Below are 14,725 nucleotides of genomic sequence, written 5' to 3'. Positions count from 1 at the left end.
ATTTGCAATGAATTTATTTGTTTTAAAATATGTGCCCATGTATTTAGTTTTAAATTAAATTCAATAAACTTTATTTTTCGTACGAGTTTATCACATGAAATCATGCTGGGAAGATAAATAAATTTTGCATGTGGGTTTGACCTGGTGAGATTTTTATCAATATCTTATTCATTTGTTAAGCAGAAACTAACATACACATTCGATGCTTTTTTCTATCAGTTGTAACTGAACACAAAATATGCTGTACTACGAAAATATATAAAAAATAAAATAAAAAACATTACCATTAGTTTTTAAAGATATTTATATAGATTTCAAACGAGTTGAAAACATTTCATAATATTTGAATTTATTCATTCAATTAATTCGTATTTTAGCACAGGAAATAATCGTTTGGTTGTTCTTTCATATTATCACTCGGTTTTGAATCAAGAAAAAATTGTGAAGAATATTTATCACAACACATGATTAAAGTGAATCATGCGTAAGAAATTCCAAGATTTTCCTTTCATTTTGGTACATATTGAATCATAAGATGGCATTTGTGAATTGGAAATTAAATCGTATTTTGTAAAATTATCCTTTATTTTAAATAGTCTGCTTACGATTTTCACATTAATCTATAGTTTTTCTATTCTAGAAAAGCATTTGGAACTTTCTTTAAAATAAATTTCGCTTTGACGATTTTTTATCTTCAATTACCTTTAAGAAATTTCAAAACTTGCATTTCAGAATTCACCGAATAAACTAAACTCACCCAGTCTCAAGGGGATAAAAATAGCTCTGAAAACAAATTTTGAAAATTTTTTCTCGCTTCTTATTTGCCTTGCTTTTAGACTTTATTCATTTTCCGATGCTAGAAAATTGTATTGTACTTTCTTGGGAAAAAAATGTAATCTTGACAGTTTTTCATTTTCAAAATGTCAATTTTCGTTGCTATTTAATTTCCTACTACTTCTTGATTTTTCCCTTCAAGTTCCAACACTTTGAAAATTGCCTTATTTGTAGAAAAGTTGCAATAATGTGTTATTAATTTCCTGTGCTTTCGTGAACATCAAATGAAGTTAAAAACTCATTTAAATAGGAACTCTTACCCATAAAATACTTTTTGTGAGAATAAAAAAAAAAGTCATTTTTTTAAAATCTATTTTGAAATTTTTCCAACTAGTTGTACGATGAATTATATTAACCAAAAATTGAATTGAATATTTTTAGCCAACTTGTAATTTTCTTTACCATTAATTGATTAAAATATTTATAATTTTTTAATAATTATTTTGAGACGAAAGTATAATGTTTGAAACTTGAAGATATCCAAAAAAATTCTATTGACAGGCATAAAAATATTTTCCAGGAATAATTGCAAGATTATTTCATAAATCCAGAAAATTACAATGGAATAAAATTCCATTATGGCTTCAAATAAATTAGAAAATTATTTTTTATATTTATGCATGCGTATGCAAAGAAAATATTTGCTGCTGAAATATATAGCTTCTGTTTTATTCGCAAACAATTAAATGATACTTCAGTATATCATTTCAAATATCAGTATATCATTTATTTGCCTTTTTGATTTATTATTTTAAATATCATTGTGAAATGAACGTTGCTTTTTTTGAAGAATGAGAATTTAAGTTCTAAAAATTGTTGAATTTATATTTTTCTTTAATAATATTTGATAATAAAATGAAATTTGAGAAATAGGATTACTTTTATTTAAATTCAGAGTTAATAATTGGAAACATTTTTTTAAGGAAGTTTGAACTTTTAATTCGAATGATCGTAATATAATAACGTTTTTTAAACTTCATTCGCCTATCTTTATTTTTTATTTTTTTAAGAATTTTCTCTTAATTATGAAATTGTGCTAAATTGTATATTACAAAAAATATATTTAATGTTGCTGTAATTCATATGAATATAAATTCAGGAATCAAACAATGAAAAAAATATTGTTATAAAATAAATTTAAAAAAAAAGCTTTAAAAGTTGTACAAAAAATATAATAAAATGCCCTTGGTATACTTACTTTGTTTATTTTTTGAAACACAGATTTCTATAGTGCTTAAAAACTTATTTTTTTAAATTTTGAAACAGTAAATATTTTTTTTGTTTCTGTTTTATTATCAAGTTACCGAAGGTTTATTGACGTTTAAAGGCAAACGTTTAAAATATCGATTTTTTTTAAAAAAATCTAATTAAAATTTCAAAAAATTTATTTTTTAAGTCACATACGACCCAAGAAATAAGCATATGTTATAATTGGTAACTCTAAATTCTGCATTGTAAAACCTTTTGAACAATTTTTTTCATGCAAGCCAAGACAGATGACAAACCTGTAAACTATGTTTTAAAAAACACTAGTTTCCTATTACATAATTACTCTTGGTTATTCACTTTCACTAATCTTTTCACTAATCTTAATTTTTCTGATGTTTATAAAGATGGATTTTGTAACTGATATTTAATTCGCTTCCTGATGTGCAAATATTCTGAGATTTAAACAATAATTTCAATTTCAGATCTTAAATATCAGTTAATCGATTTAACTTAATTAGATTTTGCTTACATGCTATTAATTTTAAGAAAAAAATTTGAATTTCATAATACAAAGAGTGTCATAAATTCGTGCACGTTTCAAAAATTCACAATAAAAGAAATAATTCTCGGTTTGAGAGAATATAACAAAGAGACGTATTTTTTTTTCATGTATGAAAAAGATGGATTCTAAAAGTTGATGAAAAATATTCGCTCATATGTTATAGCGAGATGACTTGATGCAAACCAGTCTAGCAATAAAGCACTTGTTTAGAAATGGATTCGTCAGTTGATGCCGACAATATGCTATTGTTACCAAATTGAATGTTTGCAATTAAACTCTTCAAAAATGGTCACTCCACAATTATTGCATTGTGAAAGGTTCGCACGGAGAAAGAACTGGAGGCGCAAGAAAGCATTATTGTAAAAATTGTCATGGAAGAATTGGTAGCCAAGAGCTCAAAGAAAAGGAGCAGTACTTGCTTGAATTCTAGATTCGACGCATACTGTATGGAATGTTGATCTGCATCATACAAGATACAGGCACTTCATCCGTCATTTCTGGCAGATACAGATAGTCAGTTTGACATATTTTGTAGATGATATATGATTTGTATCTGTACAAGATACAGTTGCGTTTCCAGTTATTACTGGCTCCAGAAGAAAAACTGAACTTTGCAACATGGCGTGGCACAAATATAGCATGATCTACTGCGGTTACTAAACGTTATCTGCACGGATGAAGCCCACTTTTCACTGAACGGTGGCGTCACCACGCAGAGGAGTCGTATTTACACGACGTCAAACTCTCTTAAGTGCTTCACTAAGCACTACATTCTTCTCATGCGACTGATCGATGTGGCTTCACCACGTCTTTCATTTTATGCCCTTCATTTTTTGAATGTATTTTCCTGTTGTATCGGTTGAGGAACCTGTTATTCACTACAAGAGGTTGTATCCCGCTTCTGCTTACAACACTGTACCTACAATGCAGAAAAGACGTGTTACCTATCATCACCTTCGTGCAGGATGGTTTTCTATCCCAGTCAAGACACTCGTGCTGCATATTGTCACTGAAAATCGTCTAGATTGTAAATCTAAGTGGCCCTCATGATCACTAGACTCGATACCGACAGTTGGGTTTGGTTGTATCTAAAGTCTCATGTGTAGCGAAGCGGCCCAGCCACTGGTGGAACTGAAAGATGTCATTGGATGGGCCGTTGGAGGCATCGATGCCGACATGTGACACTCAGCTGTAATAGGCATGGTGAAGCCCTCCATTTACGAAACACCTTGTGGTGGTAATCATGCTGAATATCTTTTATTTAAAAATAAATGCGCCGTTTTTCAGATATTGTGATATATTTAATGGTCTATTTGTGTTTGTCTGATTTACGTAAACGAGCACAGTATGCCGCGAGTGACCTCTTTCGGTTATTATTGGAATGTTTTTTATTCATGGGGGGATCCAATGTCCTTCTGATTTGCTAAGCATTTATTATAAATTTTTGGAGTTTAAGTGAATTTGTTAGCCACCCTGTCTTCATATGCTTGAAATACAAAATAATAATAAAAAAAACATTCCAAAAAAAATGAGAAATAGTAATTTTTTTTTAAAAAGGCATTTTTATTCATATGTTGAACTGTAAGGAGAAAAAGATCTTTTTTTAAACAACATAACAGTCAAAACCATATCGAGGAATAGTTAAATGATGAAATTAATTCTATAAAGAAATTCCTAATGATTTAAAATTTAATATTTTTACAAATGTAAATAATTTTCAATCTGTGTTTTTGTCCGTGGCTTTTTCGATTTGGTTATACTTTCATATTTTGGGATGTGAAAATATTTTCATCTTTTAGAACACTTATAACAGTACTACGTTTTTTGATTTTTTTAAATTTTGATTATCTTTATTTTTGTTTCGATTATCTTTATTATCTTTTGATCATCGTTATTTTGTTTTTAAATTCTAGCAACTTTTAACCATTCTAAGACTCTAAAAACAGCATTTTAATGTGCATAGACATCTACAGCAGAAATGAGACGTCGTGTTGGAAATTTGCATATGATGAGACTTGATACTAATGTGCAAATGGACACCGTTTGCACAGCCCTGTCCTTGAATTCATTACCTGTTGAATCAAATAACAACTTACACTGTTTCGTCGAAGGTTCTTTTACATTTCAAACGACCTTTAGTGTACCTTTTCTACGCTTGTGCAAAATTATAAGGAAGTTGAATTTTGAATATTATTTTAAGCAATAAGAATGCAAAAAATGGCAACTTTGTTGCTTAAAACGATATTCAAATAACGATACGTTTTTAGAAATCTGTATAACTAAAACTGAAATTTCATAAATAGTTTTTGTACTACAGAAAATCTGAACAACTCAACAGATTTTCATCAAATATTGCTCACAAATGCTATGAATTACAAGAAAAATTTTAATATAGATTCCGTGGCTATTTATTACATTCTTTTTTAATTAATAAAAAATTATATTCTCATATGAAGAAAAGAATATTTTAATCTTTAGTGTCACTATTCCAAATATATGAAAACGTTGCAGATATTTGAAATCATTTATTTTCCTCTATGTTGCCACTCCAAATGTTTAATTTCATATCATTCTTGAACATTTATTAATAACTTACAAAAAATCAGTATTCAAACGATTCCAAAAAAATATTTATTTTTATCGTCTGTAATATTTTGCGAAATTTATATTCTCGTTTAAATTAAATACAAAATTGCGTGCGGTTAGAAATACATTAAAAGGAATTTGTGCATTATTATATTATTTTAAATAAAAATATTTGTTGTATTAACTATGGGTATACGAGGGCTTAGGACACAATGCAGCTTTGAAAGAATGGTGTATGGAAAACAAAAGATCATTTATATATCTTCAGCTCCTATATAACATTTCTTTCAGATATTTCTTTTCAGTGAGCTATTACTATTTTATTACCTTTTAAATTATGTAAATTTTTTAATTTTTGTTTGTAAATGCAGTTTTAAAAAGAAGTTGTCAGGTTATATGAAAGTAACTCACTTTAATTCAGGTTTATAGAGATGAATATTTTGGTTATATCCGTAAAATATTAATGTTTATACTGAATTTAAATAAAAGTTGAAAAAAAAATAATTACGGAAAAATGATGAAAACTAATTCGATCAAAGGAAAGATTATTATTTTGTAGCAGTCAGGGTGATGTTCTTTTTTTTACAGTGATTCGTTTTATTATTTGATCATTCGTTTTTTTTTTTTTTTTTTTTTTTTTTTAATTTCTGTGTTTGAAAAGAATATAAATATCAGAGAAACTGTACATTTTCTGACCATTTTAAATTGTTCTAGATGTGTGTTTTAAATTGTTTAAATATCTATAACAATTTATCTTTAAAGAAATTTCTGTAGAAAGTGTTCTGGTAAATAAAAATAAGCTTAAATATTTTTTTTCCTGCATTCGAAATAAAAATTTTTATGAGTTCTAATAATAAGTGACATAAACATGCAAACTACATAAATAATGGATTGAATAAAAAATTTCTTTTTGAAATAAATAAAAGGTATCTGCTAATATCTTTTTTTTTTATAGTTTTTGTGGTAGTTAAAAGAAAAAAAATGTCGTTTGAGCGTTTCTTGTGATAATTATCTTTAAAATTAGATTAGATGAAAAATGTTAATGTTCCCTTTATTTACATTTTCAAAAAAATTACAATAAATGACAGTCTTTCACTGTATTTTTAAATAAATTTAGGAAGGAAGTTTGTAATAAAAAGATTTCTTTTTAATTCGGATGGCAGCTGTTCAAAAACATTCTTTCAATACACCGGAAGTCATTACGCTGTTGTTTCAAATATGTTCTTCTGGTTGGAATTACATTCTTTGTTATTAATTATTCAGAACAAATCGTTTTCTTTCACTTTTTATTTTAATGGGAAAAACCATAATTTCAAAAGACTTTTAAAATGATTATACAAACGAATCCAAGATATTCTTTTTTGCGCAATTTAGTTTATATTAATTTATGCAATTGTAGATGTAGAAATTTAAATTTTTCTAAAATTATTTGTGGTTAAGTAATGATATATAATATACTTGATTTGATTTCCTTCAGTATTTGAGTATTCTTGATAGAATATTTAATGATAGTTGTAGTCTAGTGATTTCTTCATTTTTTCGTTAGTAAAATATAATTTGAATTTTATAAAGAACAAGAGAAAATCAGTGCATTGAATAGAGAAAATAATAATAATAAAAAAAACTAAAGTTTTTGAAATTTCCAGGTGGCTTTTTCGATATCTATAAAATCACGGGTTTTTTCTAAAATAAAAAAAAAATCCAACTACAAAAAAAAAAAACATTTTTTTGTGTCTCCATTAAAAGATTAATTTTATTTCTATATTCATTAACTAAATAAAATAGTGCGATTTTACTAATAAAATAGCTTATTACCTCTATATCTTAATGGATCCTTATTCTGAGTTATTATTTCGATTTTTGTCTTCAATCATTCATTAGACAATATCATTGTCATTGAGAAAAATCAATTTTTTTTCATCAAGTAAGAACATGATGTTATTTTGGTTTAGGTTGAATTTCTGCCATGTACCCGATTCTGCTGTCAGGCCAATAAAGAGCAGGGTCGTAAGAAGTTATTGCTCTAAGAAGCACAGAGAGGAAAATGGTATGAACGCTGAACAGCGAGGAGATATATATATATTCATCTGGCTAATTATATATATATGTAAGCTTATTTTGGTTGAAACAGAATGCAGGTTCGAAGACATAAAAAACATTTTACATTTTTAAATTAATTTTAATATCCATTCTGGGAAAGCATAATTATTTACAAACAGAGACGCGGACAAGGCACGTCCGCCACAGCGCGAAACAAATGATCACTAGTCTTATATAACATGGGATTTCCGGCCACGTGTCAATTCAATACATGTGTTGACCGTTTCAAGGGCAACTGATGGTGCAGTAATTTTTACATAGCTTCAGTTGAATTAAAAGTGAAATGAGATCAGAAAATAAGAGAATATTTTAGACTTACTTTGACATGGGCTGAATTAGGCAAAAATTTAGGAAATTAATTTGGATTAAATTAGATATTATTACATATATATGGGCACGAGAAAAAAAATTTTTAGAACTCGTTTGTTTTGAGATGATCAAAAGCCATCGCTTTTCTAAAAGTTCACAATTGCGAAATATGAGAGATGTGAGAACATGTTTTTCTGCCGGATTGATACCACGTGACTTAACAAAAAATAATGTTCTCGCATGATAATTTGAAATTTACGATACCAAATTCCAAGTGTGTTTTTTTGTTTGTTTTTTACTTTGTTTAAATAATCTTATTTTATGTTATTGCAGATTTGATTTCTTTGGCATTCATCTTGCGATGGGCAATGCAGTGCGAGTTAAAATTATAATTGACAAAGACAAATAATGCAACCCACGAGTGAATGGCAAAGGTAAAAACTTTAATGACAAAATATACACGAGGTGAAGGTCATGTGGTAGGATAATATAAAATAAATAAGCTCTGGAAGCGGTGATGGCCATGGCGTGTTCTTCAGGGGATCAGGTAGTAGAAGATGGTGAGGGCGCAGGCGAAGACGACGGTGGTCAGGAACAATCCGGAATTCTGCAGGGTCGGCGTCTTCTTGAAGCGCGTCAGCAGAGCACCCTGGAACGGAAAGATCAAAGATAAGTGACACTCGGAAATTTAGAGTATTTTATAGTGAGAGAATGTCTTGACAGTCTTTGAAACGAAATTCTAAAATGAAGAATGGAACAATAAAGGTTAGTAAAAGGGATCCATGGTTCGAGAAGAGGCTGTGACAAGGATGAAACGCTCGAAGAAGTATAAAGCAACAAAAGTATGAGGTACTGATTATTTATTTCAGTTCATTTTGTTTAATAGTCTCTTAACTGTTATTGAGAAAGCTAAAGGGGCAACATAAGATATGAAAGTGTTAATTTTAACTAAGAAATAATTTAGCGTGTAGCGTGCATGTTAAGAAATATGTGGTTAATATCATCTGAATGCATGTATGGATAAATCTAGTCTCTAAAACGATTAAAAATATTGTTGCAAAATATATTAAAAAATATATTTTTTATTTTAATTAAAGAAAAAATTATATAAAAACTGATTTTATTAAAAATCTTTTTTTTTTTCGTTTAAACCAAAGTAAAAACGAGTTCTTTAATAGTATGCCTCGAAGCTAATGCTGGAAAAATATTAAAATTTTAATTAATTACCCTTCATAAATGAAATTAAAACTTTGAAAACCTCTTTCATACTGAGTACCTGATATTAATCAGTGGGAGTGTCTCTCCAAAATCCCCTCCCCCCCCCCGTTTTTTCCAGTAAAGGTCTTGCATCTCTTTCTCCACATAAAATTGTGAATTTTGAGTAACACCGTGAATTACTTGCTTGGCACTAGTGAACGATAGTTGCGAAACACAGATCTCTGGTGGGAATCTAGTAATTTTAAAGAATCTATTAAGAAAATAAGTATTTTATACGCCTTTTTTTATCGGCAATTGGACTATAAAATGTGATAAAAATAGAGGTGCAAACTCTAGATAGCATGTCGAATTTCATTAAGTCATTGCATTTATGAGTTATTGCATCTATATACATACGAAAGTACAGACCGACAAACGGTCAACCCTTGGACAGATTTAGTTCAAAATATTATAACATTTTACATTTTAGATGCTTAACTTGGGTACCAAATGTTATCTATCTAGCTCCTTGCATTTTGCAGTTATCGAGTTCACTTGTACTCGATTAGTCAGTCAGACAAATTTTCTGTGAATAGATTTTTTTATCAAAATTAGAGAAAAATCTACAAACCTGGTAGTAATTCCAAATACCAAATTTCATGCATCCAGCTAAAAGCGTTTTTAAAGCATCTTGTTTGCATATAGATAGAAATAATTCCAATCATGTGTTTTTCAGATTCTGGTAGGTTTTAAAATGTAGAGATTCTTCACAAACTCGAGTTCGAATATTTTTAACGACTACAATACTTCCACCAAACTTCGTATACGACAAAGTAAAAGGCAACTACCTGCCAAATTTCATAACTCTAAATTAAACAAATTCCCCTGTAGAATTTTTGTATGATTTTTAATCATGCAAGTTGCATCATACATGTGACAGCATACGAATAATATACCATTTTATAAATATCAGCATGTTAAAAAGTTTTATTTATATAATAAAAATTTTAAATTTTAATTAGATTCGATCCCTACTAAAGTAGATAGGGCCGCGGTGGCCTGGTGGTAAGGTCTCGGCTTCGGAACCGGAGGGTTTCAGGTTCGTGACCCGATTACACCGAAGAACCGTCGTGTAAGGAGGTCTGTTGCACGTTAAATCCGTCATGACCAAACCTCCTCCCGCTGGTGTGGAGAGGGGGATGTCAGTTCAGGTGTCGTCCTCGTCATCTGACCGTGGTTCAAAATGACGAGGTCCATCCCAAAATAGCCCTAGTGTTGCTTCAAACGGGACGTTAATATAACCAAACTAAACCCTACTAAAGTAGAGTGTCAAGATTCAATGTGCTATTAAGCGTACTTCGAGTGATTAAGATGATTTTATTTACTGGAATTGCTTTTATTGCTTTACTTTTATTTCACTTTGATTTATTAAGATGCCTTTTTTCTTCCGGTAATTAATCTGCTATTTGTATTTCATTTAAAAGGACTTTGTTGGTTATTAGATTTGCATTTTGATTAAATTGATTTTGTTCAATGCAAAATTCATTTAAGAAACCCATTTTTTTTAGGGGAAGAGACACAATCATTTGCTTCATAATCTAGTCGATGTCCCATTTTTAGCAGGAAATGAATGTCTTTCCATTTCCGCATCCAAAATGGACGAAATTTTACCGAATTTCATTATTTCGTGGTTTTTAAAAGAAGAGGGAAATGAGTGGAGAACTCCAAATCTCAAATGACCCAAAACCTGATGAAGAAAGATGCTGCTCTTCCCACAAAATTATTTTTAGTGTTCTCGCTCGGCAATTATTTTTGTGCTTTTGGAGTTCGAAAATAGATTAATAGAAGTCATTTCTGCCGCGAAAACCCATTAAAGAATGGCAATTTGTTTAAAAATGGGTAGACAGCTGGGGAGATTGGAGATTTTTCTTTTCCGTATTGGCATTTTCTTGTTATACTTGGTTAAGTGAATAAATCCCTCAAAACAAGATTCTTCGTGGCTGGTTATCTCTACTAATAATAAAGATGAATGTGCATCTATTTATTATTGTGTGTCTTGGCGTTTCTACAGGACTAATCGTCCGACGTTGTATTGCGAAATTTAATACAGATATTTTGAAAAATTTGGGTAGAACACTGCTTTAAAAAAAAGAAATTTGATGATAATTTTAATCACTTAAAGTTTAAACGAAATTTTGAACTTTTTATGTAATATTCTCGGAAATTTTATTGCACAAAACTAATTTTAAAACTATTTTAAAATTCGAAAATCGAATTAAGAATGCTGCAATCGAAATCGATTTTCAATCGAACTGCAATGCTGAATCGATTCGAAAATCAAAATTTAAAATCGAACGTAGATTATACAGACAGTTAAACTTTTAACTGTACTATGAAGTCACCGAATTTTGACTCTAATAGGAGGGTTCATCTTACACAATGAAAAGAGCAGGTTGAGACTATTAAATATATATCTTAATATCTTTGATACCTAACTTTGACTTTGATATCTAACACAATTTGATTATTAAATATATTTTCTTAGAGAATCATTATTATGTTACGCATAAGAGATTTAATAGAAAGTAAACACGATTAATATTCCTGGCGATCCAGCTGGTCGCCAAAGGCGGCTAATATGGTATACAAAATTAAGCTTCAGTGTATATCATTTTTACATCCTTTCTTCTACAACTGCTAATTGCATATCCATATCCTTACACAGAGATATTATTCCCAGAAAGCTAGAATTATGCAAAATAATATCAGATTGAAGCAAAATGATCATGCAATATCATCTAAAAGTGATTGCAGCATTCCTAGTGCCAAATCTTAAAATTTAATGATTGGTCTTGAAAAAGTGTCATGGCATTGCTAAAGCATACCAATCTAGTAAAATGTCATTAATGTAAAACTGACTTATATATACAGCGATAACTTAAAACCGCAATGACAATTATAAATGATATTTGATACAAAATTTTAAGATTTAAGTTATAAATTTTTAATGAAATTTTAAATCGGATTCATCAAAGGATGGGCGGTGTGTACGTTTGTGCATTCTTAATGCATGGCAATACTATAACTAAAAAAAACAACGTTTTAGATTAATAAAATTTGGTGTGTTTGTTGATATAATCTTCGTTCTGTGTCAAATTTTGGTATCGCTTGTTCGAAATTAAGGCATATTCGGTTTTGTGGCTCGAAAAGTTTTCGTTATTTGGGTTCAAATTGCACATTCAGTTTTTTTACTATAAGATGTAGCACAAAGCTATCATGTGCAGGACTTTGAAAATAAAAATATGAATATTCGTGCGTTTATCGCCTTGTCAAAGGTATGCAATTTCATGCGAGAGGATACTTTTATTAAGAGAAAAGTTCCGACGATACCATTTCTATACTTTCCCTCATAATATTGTTACAAAAAATTTTCTACAACAAATATCGCAAATTAATCGTAATAGCGCAGCACATTTAATTGCTATAGTTCAGCAGCTTGCTTGCTGTCTCATCCTCTAATTTCTCTTATTTGTCGGCGACTCCGACTCCTCTCTCACACACACAACTTCTGACCATCCACATAACTTCACTGCAGCTTCAGAGTGCCCGTTTTTTATAGTTCCGGGAGGCGGGGCTGGAATCTTCAGACCAATCAGGGCGTACCTCGGTGTATCTTGGTTATTGCTGGATGGATCGTGAAACTTCTCGAACTTTCCGGTATTATCCATTTAGTCGCCAAACTCGCCAAATGCATCGCCAAGTCGCCAAATGGTCGCCAAGATCAGCACGCACAGTACAGATCTTACAAAGGTTTTAACGGTTTTTCCAGGATAACACTATTCGTGCCGGATAGCAAAATTACAGATTTGTAACAATATAAAGCTGTTGTACGAATTCTTAGTGAAATGTTATTTTTATTTATTAATTTTTCATTTGTCTTAACATATTCTTTTTTATTCGTATTGTTTTTAATGGTAATTATATGTCATTTTTTATTTTACTTCATTTTTCCTATCATTTTTTTAAAAATGAGTGGTACATGGATTTCCGAATTTTGTGATGGATTTCCGAATTTTGAAATTTGGTGAAATAATGAGGGTGACACTTAGGGTAGACCAACCTGTTCGAAATTCTACGCCACCGCATCAGCAAAAGGGCATTTGTTTCTAGATAAAATTAATGCACCAATAATGTTCCTAACAAAAATAAAATCTTAATTTTTGAGAAAAAACAAATTTACCAAAAAAAATTATTTTAATGAAATAATGGTGGTAAAATTGTAGATATAACACATTACTCTAGGTAGTAGTCTCCCGAAAACTTTCTCGTTTACTATCTAATAAAGATGTTATCAAAGCGAACGTCTTGCCTGGCATTGGCGTACAATAGTTATGAAACATTAACCTTCGGTGAGATTTGAGCATTTTTGCGGAACCTATCTTGGCGAGTGTTTTGGGATACTGATCCCTGTATGGGTTAATAGCATCTAAAACTCAAATTTGCATTTTAGACACGTTTTTTCCAACCTTTTGAAGCAAAAATTTGGCACAAAACTGCATTTGTAGTCACAAAATACCATAAAAATCACTGCAATTTTGAATTATCGAGTTTACATGTTCCTGAAAGTATAGACGGACAGGCAATCAACCTGTTGTTGGATTTAACCGGATATGTGTTTACACAATAATTGTTAAATCTGTGTGCCGAATCTTATTTATCTAGCCCTCTTAGTTTCGTAGTTATCGTGTTAACTTATATTCGAACAGCCGGACAGACAGACTTCCTCAAAGCGGAATTTGCTGAGAATTTGATAGAAATCTACAAATTTGGTTTTAAGCCCGCATTCCAAATTTCATCTGTCTGACTCAAAGCGTTTCTGAATTATCTTTGTCGCAGATAATCAGACAGACAGACGGATATCCCAAAAATGTGTTTTTAAACTCAGGTAGGTCTAAATCGTGTAGATTCGTCAAAATCTTGAGTTCGAATTTTTTTGACGATTACAAAATTTTCTCTCTATTTTGTATACGAAAACGTAAAAATTTCCGTATTCGTGGGACATACTCGAAAAAGTGGTTTTAAAAACGCAAAATTAGAAATAAAACCTATTTAAAACAAGTGTTGGAAGAAGAATGGGGTAAAATATCTTCAGATACCACCAAAAATGGGTCGAATCGGTACCATGACGTTTAGAGGTCATTATAAGACCCAAAAGACATGCAAATTAATAATGATGCTTTGTTTCTATGCGTAATATTGCAACAATTTCATTGGTGTATTCTCAATTTTTTTGAGGCAAAATTATGCGTATGTTTATTTAAAATGCTTCTGAAACTTTTCAATTTAGAAGTGTTTCGTTGATTTTTCTTTATTTCTACTCTAAATTAAACCATTTGTTATGGGTAAAAATAAAAACATGTTTGCACTTCCCGGCAATGCGTTATTTACATTGAAAGCTGTATTTTTCAAGTAAAAGTAAGGTGTACTCTCAATTTTTTTGAGCCACTGTATATGTTCCTTTCTTTCAACATATCTAAAAAGTTTAGTTTGGTGTTGAATTAATTTTATTTTATTCTGGCATCAAAGAAATTATTCCCACGCGTGAAAAACTATTAAAAGTTCTCCAATGCTGAAACATCATTCTTACACAGAGAAAAGAAATTTCCCGCCTCATTCCTCTATGATGCGGAGGTCAGAAGAGTTAAACGATCAGGAAGTGACTTCGATATTTTCTTGTCCCAGGTTCTTAAGAGCATGATTTATTACAGTGTGAACGATTCATTCACGAGTCGGAAGATACAGATTTCGCAAATCAAGGCTTATTCAGTTCATTCGATTTAGCACGTTCTTGAGCCCGTATTGATTTTGATTTGTCAGGCGCAGCATCTTTTGTATGGAAGTAAAGTTTAGGTTTAAGTTAAAGAGGTT

At 30.3% G+C, this 14,725-nt stretch overlaps 1 protein-coding gene across 1 annotated transcript in view; it reads right to left on the bottom strand.

The window, feature by feature from the left end:
• Positions 1 to 8,022: 8,022 nt before the first annotated feature.
• Positions 8,023 to 14,725, bottom strand: part of LOC129965396 (bcl-2-related ovarian killer protein-like) — a 44,709-nt gene continuing 38,006 nt past the window's right edge. Inside the window, exon 3 of the mRNA XM_056079241.1 lies at positions 8,023 to 8,249. Within this exon, the coding sequence (XP_055935216.1) occupies positions 8,136 to 8,249 (114 nt within the window). The 3' untranslated portion in view covers positions 8,023 to 8,135. The remainder of the gene's footprint in view (positions 8,250 to 14,725) is intronic.

This window comes from Argiope bruennichi, chromosome 4 (genome assembly GCF_947563725.1).
Source record: "Argiope bruennichi chromosome 4, qqArgBrue1.1, whole genome shotgun sequence".
Classification (NCBI taxonomy): Eukaryota; Metazoa; Arthropoda; class Arachnida; order Araneae; family Araneidae; genus Argiope; species Argiope bruennichi.
The sequence above is the reverse complement of the archived record's forward strand: the minus strand, read 5'-3'. Positions and strand labels throughout refer to the sequence as shown.